General features: G+C 44.0%; 4 protein-coding genes across 4 annotated transcripts in view; 1 reads left to right on the forward strand and 3 right to left on the reverse strand.

Annotated features, from left to right (window-relative positions):
* Positions 1-9,359, forward strand: part of LOC311137742 (very long chain fatty acid elongase 1-like) — a 37,229-nt gene extending 27,870 nt beyond the window's left edge. The window contains exons 3-9 of the mRNA XM_084172315.1: positions 5,562-5,661; positions 5,794-5,984; positions 6,500-6,580; positions 6,785-6,841; positions 6,950-7,055; positions 7,202-7,338; positions 7,622-9,359. Coding sequence (XP_084028441.1) covers positions 5,601-5,661; positions 5,794-5,984; positions 6,500-6,580; positions 6,785-6,841; positions 6,950-7,055; positions 7,202-7,338; positions 7,622-7,954 — 966 coding nt within the window. The 5' untranslated portion in view covers positions 5,562-5,600 and the 3' untranslated portion in view covers positions 7,955-9,359. The remainder of the gene's footprint in view (positions 1-5,561; positions 5,662-5,793; positions 5,985-6,499; positions 6,581-6,784; positions 6,842-6,949; positions 7,056-7,201; positions 7,339-7,621) is intronic.
* Positions 9,326-17,975, reverse strand: zfyve9b (zinc finger, FYVE domain containing 9b). The gene is made up of 15 exons (XM_084172314.1): positions 17,072-17,975; positions 16,852-16,951; positions 16,516-16,727; positions 15,567-15,699; positions 14,945-15,067; positions 14,643-14,798; positions 13,024-13,248; positions 12,819-12,901; positions 12,510-12,614; positions 12,057-12,207; positions 11,346-11,426; positions 10,900-11,062; positions 10,548-10,653; positions 10,252-10,431; positions 9,326-9,969 (listed from the first exon to the last, which is right to left on the reverse strand). Exons 1-15 carry the CDS (start codon positions 17,906-17,908, stop codon positions 9,808-9,810), a joined length of 2,817 nt encoding a protein of 938 aa, XP_084028440.1. The 5' UTR covers positions 17,909-17,975; the 3' UTR covers positions 9,326-9,807.
* Positions 17,976-20,526: 2,551 nt separating this feature from the next.
* Positions 20,527-23,488, reverse strand: LOC311137205 (transcription factor BTF3 homolog 4-like). Its single transcript, XM_084171565.1, has 6 exons — positions 23,406-23,488; positions 22,775-22,836; positions 21,769-21,882; positions 21,316-21,517; positions 20,996-21,061; positions 20,527-20,901 (listed from the first exon to the last, which is right to left on the reverse strand). The coding sequence occupies exons 2-6, from the start codon at positions 22,826-22,828 to the stop codon at positions 20,855-20,857; spliced, it is 483 nt and encodes a 160-aa protein (XP_084027691.1). The 5' UTR covers positions 22,829-22,836; positions 23,406-23,488; the 3' UTR covers positions 20,527-20,854.
* A 2,467-nt stretch (positions 23,489-25,955) lies between these two features.
* ptgfr (prostaglandin F receptor (FP)) overlaps positions 25,956-25,974 on the reverse strand; it is a gene marked incomplete at both ends in the record, with an annotated part of 39,406 nt that continues 39,387 nt past the window's right edge. Inside the window, one exon of the mRNA XM_084172090.1 lies at positions 25,956-25,964. Coding sequence (XP_084028216.1) covers positions 25,956-25,964 — 9 coding nt within the window. The remainder of the gene's footprint in view (positions 25,965-25,974) is intronic.

Below are 25,974 nucleotides of genomic sequence, written 5' to 3' on the forward strand. Positions count from 1 at the left end.
AATATATTTTTTGTCAAAGTAGAGGGGTACGACAGCATAGGCCTAAACATTCTTTTTTGTTTGGTCTTTGAGTCTGAAATGTACACAAGATGCCAAAACATTTTGTATATTTTCGTTTCCAGAGACTGAGCCAAGTGGCCTCTCAAAAGGATTCAAAAAATGCATTAAAATGTAAATTTGCACATCTTCCTCGCATGAGTGCACAGCAACATTCTCCGGTGCTACACTCACACTAAGGACCATTAGATTATCACTACCAATAGATTTATAACATTTGTCATAATGTTCATATGATCTATTAATGTGCAAGTGTTTCTCCTCAGATCAAGACAGACGATTGATGTCTGAATCAGCCCGAGTTAGAGGCACGGCGATGTGTGTCGTCACCACAGAAATGATGGTGCTCATGTCCGTTATGAGGCACACCTGCCGACTCGCCTTGTTCTTGGGTTCCAAAGGAACTACAGCTATTTGTGTAAGAGCTTTCTGAAATGCTTGGTCTTTGATATAAATTGGCATGGAAACGACAATCATACCGACACGTGAGCACTCACTCGACAACCAGGAAACGCCCTGCCGGTGCGCTGTAGATCTGCATACAATGAACTTTGCCCTATATCACCTGTAGTCGCCCATGATGCTTGGCTTTTCTGCCTTAAACACAGAATAAATGGTGTTTTCGTAATTGCCAACCTCTGCCTTAGTTGCAGGCTTTTCCTTGAGGTTTTCACCTATTGCATCCATAATGTGACATGTCATGCGCATTAAAGTTCGAAGGCCTGCGTGTCAGATTTCTCAGGAATGTTCTCATAATCACACATGGAGTCGAGACAATAGCGGTTTAACCTGATATCCCCCTTGCAGTGTGGTTGTTATCGGTGTCCTTGAAGGTTCCAGGTGAACAAAATGCACCGGTGATCTCAGCTGCTAGATTAGATCGCGCAAACAGGACATTCCTTTGCCTCTTCGAACATGTGCATTTGCAATGCCTTCCCACATGAAACAATACTACCGTTTACTATAGAATACCACAGTACTTACTATAGAATTCTAAGTAAACTGTGTAGTACTTACTATAGAATGTTGTAGAATACTATAGTAAATACTACAGTATTATCCGCAAAAACAACACTAGTAAATGCTACAGTAGTGTCCGCAAAAACACTACACTTTTTTAACTATAGTAAATACTACCGTTTTAAATTTGCATAGACCCTTCCCATTCCCCTCCCCATATCACAATTTGTGCCATCCATAAGTGAGAAACCTACATGCCAAGTATAGACCGTATATACAGTGAGGGGAAAAAAGTATTTGATCCCCTGCTGATTTTGTACATTTGCCCACTGACAAAGACATGATCAGTCTATAATTTTAATGGTAGGTTTATTTGAACAGTGAGTGACAGAATAACAACAAAGAAATCCAGAAAAACACATGTCAAAAATGTTATAAATTGATTTGCATTTTAATGAGGGAAATAAGTATTTGACCCCTCTGCAAAACATGACTTAGTACTTGGTGGCAAAACCCTTGTTGGCAATCACAGAGGTCAGACGTTTCTTGTAGTTGTCCACCAGGTTTGCACACATCTCAGGAGGGATTTTGTCCCACTCCTCTTTGCATATCTTCTCCAAGTCATTAAGGTTTCGAGGCTGACGTTTGGCAACTCGAACCTTCAGCTCCCTCCACAGATTCTCTATGGGATTAAGGTCTGGAGACTGGCTAGGCCACTCCAGGACCTTAATGTGCTTCTTCTTGAGCCACTCCTTTGTTGTTTGGCCGTGTGTTTTGGGTCATTGTCATGCTGGAATACCCATCCACAACCCATTTTCAATGCCCTGGCTGAGGGAAGGAGGTTCTCACACAAGATTTGACGGTACATGGCCCCGTCCATCGTCCCTTTGATGCTGTGAAGTTGTCCTGTCCCCTTAGCAGAAAAACACCCCCAAAGCATAATGTTTCCACCTCCATGTTTGACGGTGGGGATGGTGTTCTTGGGGTCATAGGCATCATTCCTCCTCCTCCAAACACAGCGAGTTGAGTTGATGCCAAAGAGCTCGATTTTGGTCTCATCTGACCACAACACTTTCACCCAGTTCTCCTCTGAATCATTCAGATGTTCATTGGCAAACTTCAGACGGGCATGTATATGTGCTTTCTTGAGCAGGGGGACCTTGCGGGCGCTGCAGGATTTCAGTCCTTCACGGCGTAGTGTGTTACCAATTGTTTTCTTGGTGACTATGGTCCCAGCTGCCTTGAGATCATTGACAAGATCCTCCCGTGTAGTTCTGGGCTGATTCCTCACCGTTCTCATGATCATTGCAACTCCACGAGGTGAGATCTTGCATGGAGCCCCAGGCCGAGGGAGATTGACAGTTATTTTGTGTTTCTTCCATTTGCGAATAATCGCACCAACTGTTGTCACCTTCTCACCAAGCTGCTTGGCGATGGTCTTGTATCCCATTCCAGCTTTGTGTAGGTCTACAATCTTCTCCCTGACATCCTTGGAGAGCTCTTTGGTCTTGGCCATGGTGGAGAGTTTGGAATCTGATTGATTGATTGCTTCTGTGGACAGGTGTCTTTTATACAGGTAACAAGCTGAGATTAGGAGCACTCCCTTTAAGAGTGTGCTCCTAATCTCAGCTCGTTACCTGTATAAAAGACACCTGGGAGCCAGAAATCTTTCTGATTGAGAGGGGGTCAAATACTTATTTCCCTCATTAAAATGCAATTCAATTTATAACATTTTTGACATGCATTTTTCTGGATTTTTTTGTTGTTATTCTGTCTCTCACTGTTCAAATAAACCTACCATTAAAATTATAGACTGATCATTACTTTGTCAGTGGGCAAACGTACAAAATCAGCAGGGGATCAAATACTTTTTTCCCTTACTGTATTGTGTTCCCTACAGGTTACAGAAAAGAGCAGAAGCACTGAACTATCCGTTCAGACCCCAGTCCTAGTACCTACCTACAGGTTATGGAAAATTTGCTATTTTAGTATTCCTCTAGTAGGAATACTAAGGAGAAGGCCTCCACTTCTATGTCAAAGATAATCAAACAAAAACACTATAGTAAATACTACAGTCATGTCTGCAAAAACACTAGAGTAAATACTACAGTATAGTACAATCCTCAAACACTACAGTAAATACTACAGTGTACTACAATCCTCAAACACTACATTAATTACTATAGTATATACTAACGTTTTATTTTACTACAGTATTTATACTATAGTTAACTGTAAATACTACAGTAAACCCTACAGTGAATACTACAGTAAAGTCTGCAAAAACACGACAATGAATACTATAGTATTTATACCATAGTATACCATAGTATTTTTTTATGTGGGTTGTGGCTACAGTTACTGGTAAACTACTCCTGACCTTTACCGGAGTTCAAGAGAAGTACAGATAATACCAGTTACCTTTACATACAGTTATGTGTGCAGTTTATATGATTAAAGGCCATACCATTTTATTGAAAGACCTGTTGGTCTGAAAATGGCTGGCGGCTGACTTCAAGTTCGTAATCACTGTCGCATGAAAATTCGTCATAGATTCAACACTGATGTGTATGTAGGTCACAGGTTGTCGTTCACACCACAAGATAAATCGGAAATCATGTTGGGCAAAGTTTCAAATGGTGTTAGTGCATGAAGGAGTAACTGTTGACATGTACACACACACAAAAAACGTTTGCGTCATTGCCACCTTCAACAAAGCATTTATCTTGAATTGCCCCCTTGAAAACTGGTGTTGCTTGACATTCTTGCTGTATTAAAGACCTCCAGCCTAGTGTTTGGTTTATTGAAAGGGCTTTCCGTGCGCATACCAGTGGAAAGGAGCCGAGAGGGAACACTTCCCACTTGGACTATTGTTGTAATTATGTAGGGTCCCTCCGATTTCAACGATGTGTACTCTTGACAATGTCTCCTATACTGTTCCCTTTATGCTCAGACGTTACTGATGGAATGAATCAATGTTGATTCTGTACTGTGTGTTCTGCTCTAAGGACAGGTAGATGTTTTTGCTGTGTGCTAGACACTTTTCTATACTCTGCTGTTGTCATCCTCCTGATATCCCAGTCATTAGGCCTAACACTCCCTCCCCCGCTGCACATTCCAGTAGGCTGGATCATTACCTTTAATGGTGTTAGCTTAGGGTGGACTAGACTTTACTCCTAGGGCAGGGAGAGCTCAGTGTAGGTTTTCTCTGAACAATGGATCCCTATTGCTCCATAGTGTGGCAAGAATGCTACCGCACCCACACATCCCAGCTATTGACCAATAACATTGACGGCATGCCCTATATGGAGTTGAGATTTTGATATGGATAGCTTTTGTCAAGACTGGAAATACAGTTACTTGGATATAATATCTGCGCTCAGCCCGTGTACACATTTTATGTTGATCTATACACATTGTAGCCAGCCTATGTGTTGAGAGATTAGAAGATTTTAAGATTTATACCAGTATTGATACTTGTAGTTCAGTCGTTGATATAAGTTGCAGGTGGCTGAGTTCAGTCCAATTGTCCTTATAACCCTAAGGTAAATGTGCCAGTCTGTGGAATACCTGTCTTCTGTCCAATTGTCCTTATAAACCTTGAGGTAAAACCGTCACACCTGTGTTATGCTGTTTGTTCCCTGATGTAACATGTTGGTAAATAAGCCTGTTTGATCTCCCTCTTCAGTAAGGGTAGTTCTGTCGGCACCTGGATCTCGTGAGACTGGTCTAGAACAAATTCAAACATCAAAGACTATTGCCTTTGCCTCCTCTCTCTCACGGCTGGGGTCATTTGGGGAGAGCAGAGAGAGAGTTTGTGTTTTGCCTTGGTTCTGTGTTTTTGGCCTGGTTCCCGTACTTGGCAGTCCCAAACTGAGGCGAATGCTGTGGGATGGAGACGCTCATCTGGCCCCTGTAGCCCCTCCTCTCTGCTGTCAGACCATGTCTGCTGAGCGAGCAGGGGCAGGGACAGGGACAAGGCATGCTGGGATGTGGGGGCAGAGTGTGGTATGCTGGATCAGTGCTATTTGCTCAGAACCAGACCACTCTGCTGCTGAACAAGGACCATCAACTGTAGCACACGTACATTTCCTGTCTCCTTCTTTCATGTCATGAAACCAAATAAAATACCAGCTCTAGAGTGATGCCATAGTAACGCTATGCTATGACGTTCCATGTCATGTTTTTGCGAGTAAGGGTTGATGGTTTTGCCAAGTACAACTGTGACTAGATGATTAAATATGATGCAGGCAGTCCTGTTATTTTTGTCATGTTTAATACCATGAATGATGTTTGGGTAATGACATTGTAAAGTCAGTACCTAAAGAGACTGCAATAGCATATCACATAAGTGTATTGCAGTAGCATATTACATTTCATTTGTATAGCAGTTTTCATTAGAGTTATCTCAAAGCTCTTGAGTAAATAACAAACATTATATACAATTAAAAACAACACATTTAGAATCAAGGCAGGTTAAAAGCAATGGGCTAGGTGCTAAATACATGAATGACATCATGACTAATCCATTTGCTTTTCCACAGGTGATTGGGTAGTGATACCAGAGGGGGAAGCTAGTCAAAATGCTTCAGGACATTGGTGCTAGAGCCATGGGGGTTTATGAGTACCTCTTGAAGGGAACAGGTGAGGGATTTTTCTGCATAGTTAATTACTTGACTATACCTCTGCTTTGTGTACCTTGAAAGCTGTAAGCAAGTTTTTTGGGTCATAGACCTGTTTTGTAGTGTATTTTACAGCTAATGTTTTGTTTCTCAGACCCGCGACTGTGGAGCTACCCACTCATGCAGAGTCCGGTGAACATGTCGGCCATCTTGCTGACCTACATCTTCTTCGTGCTGGTCGCTGGGCCTCGCTTCATGGCCAACCGCAAGCCCTTCCAGCTCAAGGAGGCCATGATCACTTACAACTTCTCCATGGTGGCGTTGAACGCCTTTATTGTCTATGAGGTATAAAATAAAATAAATAAATAAAAATGAGGTGAAACACTATGACGCAAAGCTCTTGTCTCTCAAAGATCGGGGTTCTTGATTGGTATCTCTACAGGACTTACATTTACATTTTAGCAGACGCTCTTATCCAGAGCGACTTACAGTTAGTGAGTGCATACATTTTTCATACTGGCCCCCCGTGGGAATCGAACCCACAACCCTGGCGTTGCAAGCGCCATGCTCTACCAACTGAGCTACAGACTGGAGCCAGTCTTTTCCCTAGCAGTATATTGGGTGTTTGGTATGTGGCAGCTCTGTCTGAATGTGTTGGATAATTGGATCACTAGCTAAATTAACCATTGCCTAGATGGAGGTAAATAAGATTTGAGATTTGCATGAAGAAGATGACCCATATAGTCAATATACACTTGCTTATGTTAATAACAGTATGGCTTCTTTCCAATCTACCAATCTAGTTTGACTACCGGTAGCTACAGAATCTGTTTGTTCAATTTGTTCTCTTGTCATTTTAGTTCTTGATGTCTGGCTGGGCCACGACATACACATGGAGATGTGACGCAGTTGATTACTCGGATAGCCCCCAAGGCCTTAGAGTAAGTCTTGAGTCTTCGCTTCACGCATGGTTTCCCTGTGATGGTCATGAGATGCATCTTCTTTGAAAGAAAGCATGCAAGACAAGATACACATTCTTAGTATTGTCACAGTGGATAAGTAGGAATATCCTATCTTTAGACTACTGCTAGGCTGTTTTGTCCAAATTACTCACGTTTGCATGGTGTGTTGTGTTCCTTCACTAGATGGTTCGAGTGGCCTGGTTATTCTTGTTCTCCAAATTCATTGAGCTCTTGGACACGGTAAGACTTCAGATTATTTCCCTCAGATTTGCATCTCCTCAGTCTTTCCCCCTATTCACGTTATGGTCATCATGGTTGTATTTGACATGTTTCTCTCTTTTGGGTCAGGTGTTTTTCGTTCTGAGGAAGAAACATGGCCAGATCACCTTCCTGCACGTCTTCCACCACTCTTTCATGCCCTGGACCTGGTGGTGGGGTGTCAGCTTAGCTCCCGGTGAGTCCACAATATCGGTATTGTAAAACTGGGTGGGTAAAATGGTGGGAATACAATTAATTTGCAGTAGACAAAGGTATGTTGTTGGTGGATCCAGTAGAATATGGGCAGGGTTGGTTTGAAGTGTTCTGTGTGTTTTACCCCAGGGGGAATAGGCTCTTTCCATGCCATGGTGAATTGCATCGTCCACGTCATCATGTACTCCTACTACGGCCTGTCTGCGGCTGGACCGCGCTTCCAGAAGTTCCTCTGGTGGAAGAAGTACATGACCGCCATCCAGCTGGTATGTTTTAGGGAGTTTGAATGTATATGATGTTGTCATTTCCAGTTTAGATTTGTACTATGAGGAGTAAGCTTTAGCCAGGTCTTTTCGGCTGTTTTATAAAGCAGTTTTTAGTTGTTTCTCTAAAAGGCGATCTGTACTCGTTTTTTTTAGACTGTCGATGCAGTATACTAAAGTAGTAAATAAACTAGTCTGAAATACCATTGTTGATCAGTGCAAGCACTGTGCCACTTCAGAACATTCATCTCCATATGCATATTGTTCCTCTTCATTCCACCGACAGGTTCAGTTTGTGATGGTGTCCCTCCACGTCACCCAGTATTACTTCATGGACAGCTGTGACTACCAGGTCCCCCTGTTCATCCACCTCATCTGGATGTATGGCACCTTCTTCTTTGTGCTCTTCTCCAACTTCTGGTACCAGGCATACGTGAAGGGAAAGCGGTTGCCCAAGCAGGACTCCAAGCCTGGCCTCAACGGCAAGGCCAACGGGACCACCATGGTCGCCAATGGCAATGGCAAGCACCACAAGAAAGGTAACAGCAATGGCACCAGCAACGGTTCCAGTCACAACGAAAATGGTAGTGCCCATGCGGGCAAGATGAAGAAGTCCTAGGGTCTTCGGAAAAGAACACCCAAGACGCGTGAATAAGAGATCCTGCACAAACTACTGTGGATTCCAAAGAATGTTTTGGTTATGTTTATTTTCTGATCGTTTTTAGTTTTATTCAGCACAAAAACCTGGGGAAATGATGAGGTCAATGACTTCTGCAGTTGGGGTCCCACATTTCGTTGTTTCTTAGTTTTTTTTTTTTTTTTAACTGCGAAACTAACTATGAACACAATGTATGAAGAGGATACAAATTATGATCTGATGTTATCTTCACTGATGTTGCCACCCCGAAATGATTGACACCCTTGATAAAGATGAGCAATAATGACTATATAAAATAAATAATTAAAATACTGAGCTACATTGTATGCAAAAAAAATTGGGAAATTATTTTATACTAAGAGAAAGAGATTTTGTTTAACAAGTACTACTTTTTTTCTATAAAAGGTACGGGTCAAAATTATTGACACCTCTGAAGATTATTATAAATAAAGCAGTCAAAAGTTTATTTGGCCACATATTCCTAGCACACAATGACTACGTCAAGCTTGTGACTCTACATACTTTTTGGATGGATTTGCAGTTTTGATTGTGTTTCAGATTATTTTGTGCCCAATAGAAAGAAATGGTCAATAATGTAGTGTCATTTGTATTGTAAATAATAATATAATATGTTTCTAAACACTTCTACATTAATGTGGATGCTACCATGATTATGGATAATCCTGAATTAATTGTGAATAATGATGAGTGAGAAAGTTAGAGGGTCAAAGATCATACCCCCAAGACGTTCTAATCTCTCACCATTTCCAAAAACGGGATGTCTTGAGGGTATGATCTTTGACCCTCATTATTATTCACCCAGCCCACAGCTCTCTCTGTGTGGGGGAGGGGCATGGTTCAGGGTTGAACTAGGGCACACACATAATACTGGTATATGACTGACTTTGAGCTGGTGACACTGTAAATTACCCAATAATGCCAACGACACAACTTGTAATTACTGTCTGGAAATGTCTACAGTATCTATGACGTGTCGAGGCTAAGGCCATTCTTACTTCACAAGGCTGTAAGCCCAACAACCTCAATGAGTTGGTAAATTACCTGCTTGTCATGACAGAGCAACGTTATGGTGCTTCTTTCAAAGTGTTTCTGTGGGACCTTGACACTGTAGAGTTGGACGATTAATGTCTCCTTACAGCAGGAAATATGTTTCCATCTGCTTGGATACTGATCCTAATGGAAAATTGAACTTTATACCTTGATTTCCACGAGCATTTCAAACAATGTTTGACAAATCCTTGTATGATGTCCTTTGTGTTAATATGTTTATTCATCCTAGGTTGACTGTAATGCATTTCAGGGGTAATCGAGAGGAATTCAAATACATCCACATTTGAAAACAGTATTCAACATTCATTCAGTTTGCATCAAACAGCTAGCTACAGGTCTACTGATACATAACATTTCAAGTCATTCTCATTTTCCCATTGGAACTGAATACAGCCCCCAGTTTAAAGGCATTCTCAAAATATTGGTATTTAATGAAAATATACAGAAATGTACTGTTCTCAAGCCATGAAATGAAATAATTAGTGCTGCTGAGTTAGAGGCCAAGGCAGGGTGACCTATGGACGAGCTTTGGTGAGTCAGACCACTTACCATCCAGCCACTCTTTACTACAGGCTGGCTGAGACATATATCCTGGAGGTGAGCTTTTATGTCCCATGAAAGATCGTACTCCTCCAACCAATGCTGTTTTGAAGCTATCGCACTCACAGCAGCACAAATGGAGAACCAGGAGAGAGGATGTCGAGTGGATGTGGGGATGTGTGTGCACTTTGACCCCATCTCCCCTAGGAGATGTTCTCCAGGATATAGAAGATGAGCTCCATGACTACAGGTTCCTCGCTCCTCTTGCGCCCCCTGCTGTGGATGATTGGGCTCAGCACGGTATCCAGGGCGTTGAGGTACGGGGCTGGGAGGGGCAGGCCGTTACTGCCGGCCACGAACCCCACCTGGAACATGGAACAGCGATGTTAACCACCACACATCTATGGGTTCAACTGCTAGCTTTGGTAATATTCTGCAGGCCTATATCCGATAACTATTTACATAGAATAACTTTATATTAAAAGGTGGTCAACCACTCACATAGTAGTAAATCAAGAAGTATTACAACTATTAAAGTCAGGCGGGAATAAAGTGATATACAATTTCAAAGATTACGTTTCCTCAAAGGTCTAAATGGGCCAATGACCTAGGTGCAGTATCTTCATCCTAGCCAATGGCGCCCTCACCTGGTGGGAGTCCAGCGTGACGCGCAGCCCCAGCTTGGCCATGCCATCCTCCTTCAGCAGCTTGAGGTGTGGGCCCAGTGCCAGGCAGAATGCCCGGGCCAGTCTCTCTGTCAGCCTGCTGTGTTCTGTGTGGTGGTCACTCTGGCTCTTAAGATGACCCCCCTTCTGTAGGGAGAACACCTGACGAACACACGAGAGACAACAATAACAAGAGGCTCTGAGTATGAGTCAAGACCAGTGGTTAGATGTGCCCTAGATATTCCCTAGATATTGTTGGGTCCAAAGGCTGGGGTTACCTCTGTCCAGCGGATGACCTTTCCATTGGCCTTGTACTCTGACTTCTGGAACATCTTGACACTGCTGATGGACTCCATGGACTTGCCATCAATGGGGCTAATAACCCTGCAACACACACACGGACACACACACAAACAGGGTCATACAAAGTAGCAGGCAACGATAAAGAGTAGCCTACAGCGCTAGAGAATGGTTAATGGGCAAGGGGGTGAGCAGGTCTGAAACAGACTTGAAGACTGGATGAAATTACAATGGGTTAGGGTTAGTGAGAGGTTAATTATAGGATAATGATAGGCTATAGAACTAGCCATGGGACACTGATCAGGGCAGATGTAATGACCAAACACTTACCCCTTGTTTAAAGTGCATTCTTTCTCTAGCCATTGGACCTGGACATGCTCCTGGCTGTCTGATTGGTCGATCTGCCCACAGGAAATGGTGTAGTCTTTCATCTCCCGTAGTGACCTGCGAAGCTCCACCATGGTTTCCACGGTGATCTGCACCATCAGCCCATCTGGAGAGAGGGACAGCAATACAGCAAAAACACACACAGACAGACAGCAACAAGTACACGCACACTCACCTGCACATACATACAGCCATACACACAACCTTGAGTGCACATGGACACACACATACACACAAACATTGACAGACTCTAAATAAGGAAATTATATTTATGCTGAAAGTTAGTAGTAAAGTAGTCATAATAAGACTATTTCTGTATGTGAATAGTTGAATATGATTAGTAAGGTAATGTTCCAGTCCTTAGTAAAGATACACAAGGATGACAGTACCTTCAACGATGCTGGATTTGGCCAGATATCCTGATGCTTCTTTCAGGGCTCCACTGAACACAAAGAAGCAGGAACCGGTAACTGAACCAAAACACAACACCACATATTACCACTTGACTTGTAGATATAAACACGTTTAATATTACAGTTGGACTAACCAAAAATAATGATAGAACTAAGCTTTCTCCACCTGTATCTTTCTCGAGGATAGTTCACCTTCTCACATGACACCACATTGCCTTCCAGTGGTGAAAAAGTGATAGCTAAGGCACAGTTCTTGCAATGAGCACATATAAAAACGTGGCAAATCATACATATGATTTTCCCTAGGCTGTCAAAGGCCAGATACACTGTGGGTGTTACGTGGCAGTCAATACAACATCTCTCCCTCCCTCTCCCTGATTGTAGGTGATGTGCTGCTTGCCCCTGTGTAGCATTCCCTCTCTACTGGTGTTTCTCTTTGATTACAGGACAGGCAGTGGACTCTGCAGTCTCCCTAATATCTGTAACCCGGAAGTAAACTCTTGTGTAATTTGATCAGATTTGTATTTGTATTTATTAAAGATACCCATTAGCTGCTGCCAAGTCAGCAGCTACTCCTCCTGGGAACCAGCAACATTAAGGCAGTTATTTACAATTTACAATGTCCGCGGGAGATTACAGTCTCCCCTAGTCCCCATTGCCCTCTGATGATTCCAGGGGCGCGCCCACCTTTGCGAGGCTGATTGTGGATGCTGATAGCCTGGGTCTGGTACTGGCCATCGTCCCCCTGAACACAGATGAGGTGGGAGTCTGCCGCCACGTTGAAGCATGCCCCCATGGCCAGCACATGCTCATTGGACTTATTCAAAACCTTCATCAGCTGAGAGAGAGGAGAGAGAGAAAGAGAGGAGAGAGAGAGATTATCTATTATCTATTTCACTTGCTTTGGCAATGCAAACATATGTTTCCCATTCCAATAAAGCCCCTTGAATTGAATTTAGAGGAGAAAGATAGGGACAGAGACAGAGGGTGGAGAGATGTCAACCCTTGATCTATTGATGAAAGAGTTGTTTATAAGGGAGTGTTTCATAATTTATAAAGCATTTATATGCATTTATAACGGCGTATTCATTACAGTTATTATAAAGTGTAACCAAGTGTTGCTTCATGGTTTGCCTGTACCTCATCATAGCCGTTGGTGGGGATTTTAATGCAGGTCCTCTGAGCTTCCAGATCTACAGTGAGTCCAGGCACCACTGGCAGAGTGTACCGGTAATTCCTGAAGTCCTGGCAAGCAATGAGGGAAAAATGTGTGATTCATTAGGCCCCAAATGGAAGAAAACTGACCTAAACAGGGAGGGATTTTCTGATCTCGTCCAGTAAGAAACGCTGCATTCATTTTCTGTAGTAAAATGTTTTGGTACGGTGTGCCCTAATGAACTCAACCTTTGTGCTGATTGTTGTTTGTGTAATGAGAGGCAAGCTACTTACTACTAGTAGTCTCATGATGGTGTGGCCGGTTTCCCCAAACAGAGCCTTCCTGAAGCGCACACTGTACAGAGGACAGGGGTAAACTGGAAAGGGAGAGGAACGCCTTAATGGGAATTACACTGGACGTCCCTTTCTCTCTCTCTCTCTCACACTCACGCACTCTCCAGCCACACATCTCTCTCCTGCCTCAAGAGCACTGACTCACATCTGTACTCAGCCCCCAATCTGAGCATGAGGCGCAGGGGGAAGGCCTTGGCCCAGGGCACCTCATCCCGGTGGACCAGCAGGCCAAAGAGGAAGGGCTGGTTGGGCATAGGGAGACCATGCAGGGACTGGAGGGTGGAGCGCACCCAGAGGAACCCTGCATGCTCCTCACAGCCCAGGAAACTACTGGAGAACTGGGAGAGACCCAGGTGGCTCAGCACCTTGCCTGCAGAGAGAGAGAGGGGGGAGAGAGGGGGGGGGGGGGGGACGAGTGAGGGAGGGGGGAGAGAGAGAGAGGGGGGAGGGGAAAGGGGGAGAACGAGTGGGAGGAGGGGGGAGGGGAGTGGGGGGGAGAGGGGGGAGAGGGGGGAGAGAGAGAGTGGGGGGAGGCGGGAGAGAGAGGGGGGAGGGGGAGAGGGGGGGGAGAGAGGGGGGGATAACGAGTGAGGGAGGGGGGAGAGAGAGAGGGGGAGGGGAAAGGGGGAGAACGAGTGGGGGGAGGGGGGTGGGGGGAGAGGGGGGAGGTGGGGAGAGAGAGAGTGGGGGAGGGGGATAACGAGTGGGGGGAGGGGGAATAGGGAGTGGGGGAGGGAGAGGGGAGAGAGAGAGGAGGGGGGGGAGAATGAGTGGGGGGAGGGGGGGGAGACAGGGGGGGAGGGAGGAGAGGGAGACAGGTGAGGGGGGAGAGAGAGAGAGAGAGAGAGAGAGAGATGGAGGGAAAAATAGAGATGGAGAGAGGGAAAGAGAGATAGACACCGAGTGTACAAAACATTAGGAACACCTTCCTAATATTGAGTTGCCCTCAGAACAGCCTCAATTCGTCAGGGCATAGACTTTACAAGGTGTCGAAAGCGTTCCACAGGAATGCTAGCCCATGTTGACTCCAATGCTTACATTTTACATTTTAGTCATTTAGCAGACGCTCTTATCCAGAGCGACTTACAGTTAGTGAGTGCATACATTTTTCATTCTGGCCCCCGTGGGAATCAAACCCACAACCCTGGCGTTGCAAGCGCCATGCTCTACCAACTGAGCTACACGGGGCCTCCCACAGTTGTGTCAAGTTGGCTGGAATTCCTTTGGGTGGTGGACCCTTCTTGATACACACAGGGAATTGTCTCAAGGCTTAAAAACCCTACATCCCAACCCGAGCACTCCGTTCCGCCACCTCTGGTCTCTTGGCCCTCACACCCCTACGGGAGGGCAGCTCCCGCTCAGCCCAGTCAAAGCTGATCTCTGTCCTGGCACCCCAATGGTGGAACAAGCTTCCCCCTAAAGTCATGACAGCGGAGTCCCTGCCCATCTTTCAAAACCCTACCTCTTTGAAGACTATCTTAAATAACTCTCACGGCGCCCCCATCCCAAAAAAAGGCACTGACTTTGCTGATAAATAATTTGTTGAGGGAAATGTACTTGATACGATTATGATGTGTTGTTGTCTCACCTAGCTATCTTAAGATGAATGCACTAATTGTAAATCGCTCTGGATAAGAGTATCTGTTAAATGACTCAAATGGAAAATGGAAGGAAAATGGGACTCTTTCAAGACCTGCTTCAGAGCTCAATCCAGTGCTGATCAATGGTAGCTACGTTGCCAGACCACGTCAACGCCAATCTCACCTGTGAGGGCGTCCCTGTAGAGCTGTATAAAGTGGCTGAAGATGTCTTTGGGGAAGCTCTTCTCTTCGGGCAGACACTGCAGCAGCACCACCACTTCCACATGGCCCACCGCATGCATGCCCTTCGACGTCACACACCAGCACTTCCTGTTTACATCTGGGGAGAGCCAATGAGAGGTAGCGCTTCATTGTGAGGTCACATGTGACTTGAATTCATCAATAGTGAGCTAATATGAAAATGGTGTGACACACACTGTCAATAACTGAAAAAAGGGTTGAAGGTTGAGAAAAAAGGTCACATACAGTTGACTAGCTTGACCATGGCCAGTAGGTTGGCGTTGAGGACAAAGACCAGGGAGTTGGGCCTGCCGCTCTCCAGGTCCTGGATGAGAACCCTCTCAGAGGGCCTTTCCTCCACTGTGTAGTCTGGCGAAACAGATGAAACGGTGACCTAGACATCCCTATAAACTATTAAAAATAACTGTCCATTTGACAATCCCAGCACAGTGACCTAGCCAGCCATTAGCATCTCCAGTAGCTAACTACCTAACCCTATGACAATCCCAGTACAGTGAGCTAGCCAGCCATTAGCATCTCCAGTAGCTAACTACCTAACCCTATGACAATCCCAGTACAGTGAGCTAGCCTTCAGCATATCCTGTAGTGGACTACCTAACCCTATGACCCTCAAACTCAACCTCGAAGCCAGTTCCACTGCATTCTTTCATTGTTCCCCTCTAATCAGGGACTGATTTAGACCTGGGACACCAGGTGTGTGCAATTAATTATCAGGTATAACAGAAAACCAGCAGGCTCCGGTCCTCATAGGGTAGGAGTTGAATACATCTGCCCTATGACAATACCAGTACAGTGAGCTAAAGTGAGCTAGCGGTTAGCATCTCCAGTGTTGGTGTCCTGGTTGTACCTCCTTTGACTCCAGTAGAGGTGAGGATGGGAGGGAGGCCATCCAGTGGGATGAGGTTGGCAGAGCTACTGATATGGCTGCTGACCAGGGTTGCTGTACCCCAGCCACAGGGCCCACACACCTCCTGCAGAGGCTATACAGAGAGGGCAGAGTAATACTTTATTAATCCATACAAGACAGACATTGGTCTTCTGTTGTACCCAATCCACACACACACATAGAGTGGCTGGAGCAGTGGGCAGCGACTAGTACAACACCCAGTGAGCAGCTAAGTGTCAAGGGCACAACTGCAGGTGATGGCATCTAGGACACTCCCAACCAGATGTCCCCCTGTCAGACATGGGATTCGAACCCGACCTGCTTCTCTAACCTCTAGGCTCTCGGCTACCTGCTGCCCCAAGGAAGAGGAGAGAGGGAGGAAGAGGAGAGAGGGAGGAAGAGGAGAGAGGGAGGAAGAGGAGAGAGGGAGGAAGAGGAGAGCGGGAGAAAGCGGAGAGAGGGAGGAAGAGGAGAGAGGGAGGAAGAGGAGAGAGGGAGGAAGAGGAGAGAGGGAGGAAGAGGAGAGAGGGAGGAAGAGGAGAGAAAGAGGAAGAGGAGAGAGGGAGGAAGAGGAGAGAAGGAGGAAAAGGAGAGAGGGAGGAAGAGGAGAGAGGGAGGAAGAAGAGAGAAGGAGGAAGAGGGGAGAAGGAGGAAGAGGGGAGAGGGAGGAAGAGGAGAGAGGGAGGGAGGAAGAGGAGAGAAGGAGGAAGAGAAGAGAGGGAGGAGGAAGGAGAGAGAAAGAGTCAGAAAGAGAGAGAGAGAGAGAGCTTATAGATTACTTTGGGGTTATGGATATCAAAGATATCAACAGAAAGACTGCATTACATGTGAGCACATCCTTAGCTCTTTTATTTACATTTTAAATCAATTGCAGTAAATGAGTCTGGTCTGACAATGTTTTGTTACATACATTGAGCAGGGGCGGCCCCTGTGCTATTGGCGCCCTCCTGCTGGTCTGTGGTGAGCCAGTGGCGCTTCTGATTGTAGCAGCTATACTTCTCCTCAATAATAGCGGTGAAAAGGTGGGGCCTCTGATTGGTGTACAAGGGGCAGAGTCTGATTTCTCATTGGAGAGGATCTCATCAGCAAACCACACCCTCCTTCTCCCCCTGGGAGGGGTTCCTAAAGAAAATAACAAGAGAGTGTCAATAATATTGACATTTCTGCATGTTGCACCAATGAACTGTGTAACACACTGTTTTTGCCTGTAGTGTCATGGTAACAGTTGTTGTCAGGTGATACTCACTTTTCACTAGAGTTGAGTGACAGGAGACACAGACGCGCCCCTCCTTCCCATCCAGGTGTGTTAGTCGGAACTTCAGACCGGAGCACACTGAACAGAATACCTGTAGGACACACACACACAATCACTAATGGTCAGCCTCCTTTCTCAGGGAAAAGAGACCATAGACAAACATGCAATCCCTTCTTAATTTAAATACAACCAAGTGGTGTAAGACCCTCACCTTGCCACAGGCGCGACAGTGGTGCCTTCTCTTGGTGAAAGTGAACCTGACTTCACACATCATACAGACCAGCGCATGGGCGTCAGGGACCCACACAGGGGCCACCTTCCCCAGGATAGTGCCTCGCTCCCTGGACAGAATGCCCGCGGGGCCAGCCTGTAGCTCATTGTCTGGATCCACTGACGTAGACATAGGGGAAGGCGTGCAGTCCCCCACAGCTCCCTCTTCACCGTTTGCCTGTGCTCTGTTGGCGATAGTCTCATCATTAGTTAGCCCGTTGGCTTTGGTCTGGTTCTGAAGCCTCAGTCTGGGCCCCTGGGTCTGGCTGCCTTCATAGAGCTCCTCCACAGGAGGATCAGATGGGTCGTCCATGTCAGAACCTAGGCCATCTGAGCCACTGTGGGAGTCCTGCCGCTTAAGTTCCCTCTCCTCCAGCTCCTTCTCCTCAACCACAGAGTCCTCCTTGAAGGAGGGCAGCTGGGGCCTCTTCTCCTCCTCCTCCTTCATCTCCACCTCTGGCCCAGCCGCTTTGGAGGGGCTGAGCATCAGAGTGGTGGAGGCCTTCCCGAAATGCCTCTCTCCCCATGTAGAGAGAGTTGTCACAGTGCAGTTCCCGTCCTCCAGCTGTCTCATCAGCCTCTGAGCGGAGGTCTCTAGTTGGGAAACGGGACCCTCTTTTGCCGCCACCGGGCTCAGGACCCCCTCTGAATGGACTTTGGGTTTTGCAGGGGACTCTGATCCGATGTGTCCACAGCCCAGCTGTCCTGGCTTTGTGACATCACCATCTTTGAGCATCAGCAGACAGGGTCTGTGGAGCCAGTGGTGCTTAGCATCCATCAGAGATGGAGCATCCGATTCATCTGTTCATCAAAGACGTGGATGAGGATCAAAAGGTCAAATGAACCTGACAAAGACATTCTGCTTCACACCGAGATTTTAAAAAAACGGGCTATGAGGAACATAACGAAAATGTAGTCCTCAAGCACATACACAGGGAGGATTGCCAACGGCTGAAGACGTCTATATCGGTCCTCTAACACAGGGAGGATTGCCAACGGCTGAAGACGTCTATATCGGTCCTCTAACACAGGTGAGGTAAAGGCCCAGTGCACTACTTGTGTGAAAAAATGTAAACAATGTATTTGAGTGTTTACCAGCATTTGTAACTTAAGTCTGATAATTATCTGTATAAAACAGTTAATCTGATAATACTTGTGGAATATAAAAATACTTGCTTGATATATGTTTTCCAGTTTCTTGAAATACTTTGCAAATGCAACTTATTTCTATGTGAAAACTGAAATGATCTATTCATTCCTTTTCCATTTTAGTAGATGCTCTTATCCAGAGCAACTTACAGTAGTGTGTGCATACATTGTCATACTGGTCCCCCGTGGGAATCGAACCCACAACCCTACCATTGCAAGCGCCATGCACTACCAACAGAGCCACATCATCATTTCATCACAAACCACTTGATGTCTCAATGTACTCAATTACTGTATTGTGCAGTGTTTTTCTTCATGGGGATGGTACAACCCTAGATGACCAGCCTATGTACAATACAGTAATCTACATTTACATTAAGTGGTTTGTAAGGATGGTAAATTAATACTGCACAAAAAGTGGTTATTTTCCATGTTATTTGATCAACAAAAATATTTAATTTGATGTGGATGTTTTGTGTCTTTGCCCATAGTTTTGCACCTTTTGATGTAAATGTTTGAGGACAGGGTTTTGTTCTTTATAGATTCCATTAAAATGACAATTGCAGAGAAAGGGACAGGGCAACAACTCTTACAATTCTAACTATTGAATCCTCAAGATACTGTTCTCAATTATACAACTACTGGAAGAAAAAGAATTGCCAGCGCTACAGATGTCTATATTGGTCCGCTAATACTAGTAAAGGCCCAGTGCACTACTTTTGTGAGAAAATAATATCTATATATTGTTTTTATTATTATTTTTCAGGGAGTGCTGCAGCACCCTCAGCACCCCTACTTCCTGTGGCTATGCAGGCAACAGTCGCAGAATTAGTATTATACATTATGAATCAAGGTGTATACAAATAATTATAAGCCTAATGACAAGATAATGAATGGATAATGTCAATAACACAAATTAAGACAATATTAATTTAATTCTATATTGTTTAAATATTCTACTTCACTATCGACTGAAATGTGCCAAAATATTATGACCGTGAGAAAGAAAATCTGATTCATAGTTCAGATTTGGGGATGTGCTGTGATCTCTCCTCAGTTGGTTATTGCCTCTACTGCACAATTTCACTTTGCCTTTATTGGCGTTGGTGAATTCTTTTCAGGTTAAAACTGCATTGCAGCTTCAACCCCGTTATTGCACCCCAACCCTTCCATTCATGCTGACGATTACTAAACAGCAATAGGGCCCAACCTATTCAGCTGACTGAGCGTTTGCCGGACTGTGACGCAGTAGCAGCCAGCACACGTGCAACTGTTTAAATCCCCTCTCAACCAGCGAACACGCCAATGCGACATTTGGTGCCCATCTCGATTCATTAATAGCTCCAGAGTAATTTCGCAGCAATATTCTATTTATCACGATATTTCCATAAATAGTCGTATTTTTCCAGTAATTCATATAGGTTGAAGGAATATTATCATGTGTGCTTCGATCTGTCGTTCTATGAATGCGTCGCGAGCGACAAGACGCATGATTGCAGATCAGCTACAATTTCCCCTGATAGAAATACATAATCTTGCATCTGTATACAATATAATTAAAAACCTTACCGTCTGTCAATGCACCCAAGAGGCTTTCATTCTCATCGTCCCGGGCACTGAAGAACTTCAACATTTTGTAACAGTGGCGAAGAAAATAAGTAAAACACAGTCTTGCTCACTATCGGAGGAAGGATTTCCCTCCCTCTATTCCCCCCACCCCCGCTACACTGCAGGTCTTCTTGAATGAACTCAAGGATGTCCTCAAATGTCCTTTCCTTAACCAGTGTACAACGTAGAGCCCGTTTAGAACAGGTTTCATTTTATCGAAATCTTGCTCTAATTTCTAGGCAAAAATCTGTCTACTGCACATAAGAATTAATGACTCATGATAAAAATATTTATCCCAGTGGTTAGTGTTACATCATAATACAAGTCATGTGTACATGAAAACTCAAAACATTTGTCTAAAAATACAACCACCTCTGAACCACGAAAGTCCTTATAACCATTATCTTTGACCAGTGATATCATCCAAGTCAGTCCGATATCCGCTGCAAGGCCTGACGCTGGAGTTGAATGGATTACTTGAGTTTAAGGCAACACATGCTTGAATTTAAATATACAGTGACAAAATAGTTATGCATCTTGATACAACAATAATGAACCAGGGTGGCAGACATTGTGAAAACTGTAGTTTCCAAAAACGAAATACCCCCTTTCAACAGCTAGAATGACCACAGCACCATGTAGAAAATGTTAATCACCTTTATTTTGTTTCATAAACAAAACAAAAAAACTCTGAAGACCAGCTTTAATTAATGACCGCAATCCTGATCGAGACTGACAATGTGGTGAAGAGTACTGAAGCGTTTACCAATTTGTTGGGAGTTTAAGTGCCCAAGCCAGTCTGATAAGGACTGCATCCGTGGGTCATTTCAAAATACAAAAGTCTCTGGTTGACAGGATAGTGTTTGAAATGATACGTCTTCGTAGCTAGAAGTTAAAACACCGGAGAAGACTCCTTTTCTTAAATTGCAGTTCCAATCCTTGTATCGGTTCTTGAGGGGAAGATCAATCAGTTTGCCTCGTTCTTTGATGCTTCGTCAAAATTCTCCACCAGGTCTGAAGAGAAGGGGAGAGAGGAACACAAAGGATGGTTTTACAGGTTGAAATTATGTGATGTTTCCTCTGAAGTCTCATACGGAATCATCCTCACCTGGGACGTCATCATCTTCTTCTTCTTCTTCAATATCTTCTGCTTTAGGGGCTTTGTTGTCGAGCACTGAAACAAGACAACAAATTGTACGCAATAAGCATCGAGACGCTCTTCGGGTCTCAGGTTGCAGAATATTTCCCAGGGGTCTATCCATTAGTGCACACCGCAGAAAACTGTAGCAAAACAGTTTTTTTGCAACAGAAACAGTTTTTCAACTAAAACAAGAGTTTCTTTTGGACAAATTCAGGTAGGTCCCTCCCTGTTTTTTCGAGTTTGGTTCCTCGTAAATACACCCTAGCCTACTGCATCTGCCAACCCACCTTGCCGAGGGAACTGCTCTGCCAGTTTGCGCAGGCTGGTGAGGCTGTCGGCGCCCAGCTGGCTGAGGATGCCCGGGAGCATCTCTGTGAGCTGCTTGGTCTCGGCGTGGCCGGTGATAGCGAAGGTGTTGGCCGACAGAGACGCCTGCACTTTGGGGTTGTTGAAGTGGATCACTGTGCCGTCATCTTTGATCATGTTTACCTAGTGACAGAGCAGGTGGGGGTTTCGCTTACTTAAAATTATACTCCTAGTTTGGTGCCCAAAGTGACTGACATAAAAGACTGCAGCCCATGCAAGAGTTCAGCATTGCAGTTGTTTCATTCAAATGCATCTATAAACTGGAGACAGGAGTCACAAAGTAGGGAGGAAATATATATGAAACTTGCAATGCATGTGTTACAATACATTATCTATGAAATGCAAAGACGTGTATAATGGTTGCCGTTGCTTACCTCTTCAATACCAGCAATGTTGTTGACAGCTAATTTCTTTAGCGAACTCTGAAGTTTTTTGTCATCGGCTGTTGCCGTTCTGTGTACGACCTTCTTCTTCCTACGTGCCGAGCCCTAAAAACAATACAGGGAGATGTAAGAACGTACATCAATAGAGTTAAATACAGCAGAGGTGTATCCAGTCCTCTGAGACCTCAGTCTGGTGATTTGTATCAGGCCGAAAGTCCCAAATAATTAAGCCCAATTAAAAAAAAATCACAGGTCTCTCTCGGGGCTTACAATGTCAAACAACTAAGACAGCCAACACAGTGGTTCTCAACTGGGACAGTGTTTGGACACGCCATGTGTCCATATTTCCTTCGATCGTGTGTGTGTCTCATGGTGTAGCCCAGGGGTATTCAAATCCGAGTCTGGAGGTCCCAGAGGGCGATTGTGTATGGTGTGCTGAACAAGTTTAGCGATATTAAAATGGTCACATCTATAAAAATGCCACACCTCACCACAACCACCAAACAGGAGCAAATATACCTCAAAGGCTGTTGAAGACTGTGCTCAATGCTTTGGGGGAATGTGTCGTTTAGTACAAACCGTCACGTAATGTAGCAAACGTTGAACAGAACACACCCCTGGTGTCTCAGGTCTAAATCAGTCCTTCATTAGAGGGGAAGAATGAAAAGTCAGTGGAACTTGATGCTTAGAGGCTCAGACTTGAATTCACCTAGTGTAGCCCATAGTCCCTAAATCAGAGGTGTGTTCAGTTTATTAAACGTTTTTCTATGTTGCATGACTGTTTATACGGAACGACACGTTTCACCAAAACCGTGCACACTTTTGGGTGTGGCCTGATCAATATGGGTGTGTGAGCGTTTGAAATCGAAACAGTCCTGCCTCCATAATCACATTCTTCAATTGGTCGTTCTGAACAGCACCGTTTTCGTTTAATTGAACACCGTTGCTGTCCAGCTCAATGGAAGTAACCATCACTTAAGATTGAGAATTCTATTACCTTTCCTCCTATCCGGACCTGGGCTTGAAGTTTCGCTAATTTTTCTTGGTTCATGTTGTTACCTGGAAAAATGACAAGAGGGGTTATGAGTTAGAGTAAAACATGACAACTTGCAACTGATCTATGTTCAATAGGAGGCAGTCAATATGGGTTGGCAACTTATCAATCATCAACTATTAGTAAAACAATTTGTTCCATAGATGACCAGTTTCAGACAATCTGAGTGGAGGGGTTAGCTGCTAGCTAACTTACTATGTGAAGTTATGAACCCGTTATCTAGCTAGCTAACCACATTTGACGGGACGGGGGGGGGGGGGTTAACTAACTACGGTGAACATTAAGTAGCGAACATGCAATTTCAAAACGACTTTTATCCACGTGCGACATATTTCACAAAATATATGGTGTCTGTCGCTGACGCGATATAAACAAATTGCTAGATATAGCTAGCCAGGCTAACGTTAACCAGACAGACTGTCTAGCAAGCTAATGTAGTGGACTTGCTGGGTATCACATGAAGTGTCATCGCCCCTTTTCGTCTAAAATACTTCAGTCCCGGTCAACTATCAAACACACACGTAATTGTAGACCATAACACCGCTTATATTTACATAAAAACGATATACCAGACCTGATCCGAAGATATCCTAGGAAGCATGCGGCAGCGAAAGATGGAGGATGACTATGAGCAAGAAATGACGTAACTTACCATATGACTAATATCTTCTTCCGTGGTATCATAGAACCTTAATGAATCCCCCTACCGTACAGGGGTGGTATAAAGGGGAACAGTCTGAGACAACATTTTGATAAGTTTTCTTTGTTGAAATGCAATAAAACAGAACTATTCTAACAAGTCTCTGTATAAACAATATCCCACATCACCTATCCATCACTGCAAATTAATTTGAACTTAATAACTTGTATCACCTGTCAGCATAGCCTATAACCAAGACATCCAAGACATCATCAAGGACCCCACACACCCCAGCCACCAGCTGTTCACTCCCTTACTGTCGGGCAGATGCTATCGGAACATTAGTTCTGATACCAACAGGCTCAGAGACAGCTTCTATCTACAAGCCATCAGACTACTGGACACTCGAACTACACTGACCACCTGCACTGACTCTCCACACCTTAGCACACATGCACACACCCAGACAGACAGACATACACACACACAACTGCTGCTACCAGACTCTTATTTACTATTGCTAATACTGCACAATTTAAACATTTGCCCCCCAATGATACGTATGTAAATATTGTACTATAAATTGTGCCTTCCTGTTTCTACTTATGCTAAAATGTCTATTCTATTCTACTGAACCATTTACTTTATGTTCGTATTCTTATCTTTTATTATTTCTTATTGTTGTTGCATTGTCGAGAAGGAACCTGCAAGTAAGCATTTTGTTGGACGATGTATACCATGTGTATCCTCTACATACGACTAATACACCTTGAAACTTGCTACACGTGCAGCGGTAATCAGTCTGGCAATTACGAGGCTACATAGCCTAGGGTTAGTGCTATCGGGGATCCTTGGGACATCCCTACCCTAAACCCTAATCTTAACCTCTACCCTTAACCATAATAACACTTACCTAACCCTTACCTTAACCATTTTAAATTTCAACTTCAGTGGGGTGACCTGAGAGTTGGGACATCCCAAGGATTCGGTTTAGACTTTCCCCATACTGCCCTACAAGGGAAAATGCAGTAACTGCACTTTCGGTCAAAATTTAGTTAAGACTGAAATTAGGCTTTGTAGTATCTGTTTTATCTTGTGACAAAGTGTCCTGGTTTAATTAAGTTCAGTTTCAGAGAAAATGGAGTGTGAAATTTGCAGTAACTACAAAATCCATGGGACTATGGCTTTGTTCCACCATGTTTTGACTGCAGTTACCCGCTCTGCCATATAAAGGCAAAGAGCAGTAACTATGCACAGTGAAACTGAGGAAAATGGCTTTAACTTTTATTTGCTGTCCAGACAAATATGTTGTAGGAAGATAAATTATAATGCATTGATGCATTATCTTATTATGAAGTGATTTTTTTATGCATATCAACCATGACCACCAATTTGACCTAAGTCAAATAAATGACCATATGAAGTCAAACAGAAAAACAAACAGGAAAGTTGGATAAACACATTTAGATTGTAGTTACTGCGCAAAGTTAAATATGTTTTTAAAGTATAAACATTCTGCTTGATGAAATAGTCCTTACCTTATGGCGAAAAATATACTTGAGGGTTGTTACAATACATCATTAAAAATACGAAAACATAACTACATAAAACCATTAAATACAGTAGGAATGTAGTTACAACTCTCAAACTGAAAAACAACAAGAAAGTTGTGTAAACAGATTTAGATTGTACATACTGCACTTTGCCTTTGCATTACCCATATGGGTGTTTCAGGTCATACAAAGGCAGAGTGCAGTATCTGCATTTTAGGGGGCATAGGTCAAATCAGTGCTCATGGTTGAAATGCATTCAATATTACTTAATAATAGCATCATTGCATTTTCACTTATCAACCTAACACATCTTTGGCTGGCTAGTAAAAACAACTTTCAAGCCATTTTCCCAGTTTCACTGTTGGTGTAGTTACTGAATTTAGCCTTTGTAGGGCAGCATAGCCTAGGCCAGGGGTGTCAAACATACGCGAGGGGGTCCGTATGTTTGACACCCCTGGCCTAGGCTATGCTGCCCTACAAAGGCAACACTCAGTAAATGTTATATATATATTTTTTTATGTTTAAAAACGAACTCGATATACTTTAAAATGACTAAAACCAAATCGAAACTGTGTAGAAATGAGAACGGACCTACATTCATACAGTTTCTTGATTGTGTCCAGCTTGCTAATAATCACCTAAATAAAAGCTAGACAATCAGGGACCATCGACAATCCCAAAAACTATGGATAAAGGACTATTTCTTGCAAATTGTGATGAGGAAATCTAATCAGTTTTCATTGCTGCCCATCCAGACCGAATGCGGCCCCGGGGCAAAATGAGTTTGACACACCTGGCCTTGCATCCAAAAGCCTTCACATTCACAGTTTGAACATAAATGGCAATAAACAGAGTTACTGTGCTGTGAATGGTGAGCAGTCTGAACACCCACGATGAGAGAATGACGAATGACTTCAGAAAATGTTTTAATCTAGAAAACCTGTGGATAA

This window comes from Coregonus lavaretus, assembly GCF_964263955.1.
Source record: "Coregonus lavaretus genome assembly, chromosome: 11".
NCBI classification, from domain to species: domain Eukaryota; kingdom Metazoa; phylum Chordata; class Actinopteri; order Salmoniformes; family Salmonidae; genus Coregonus; species Coregonus lavaretus.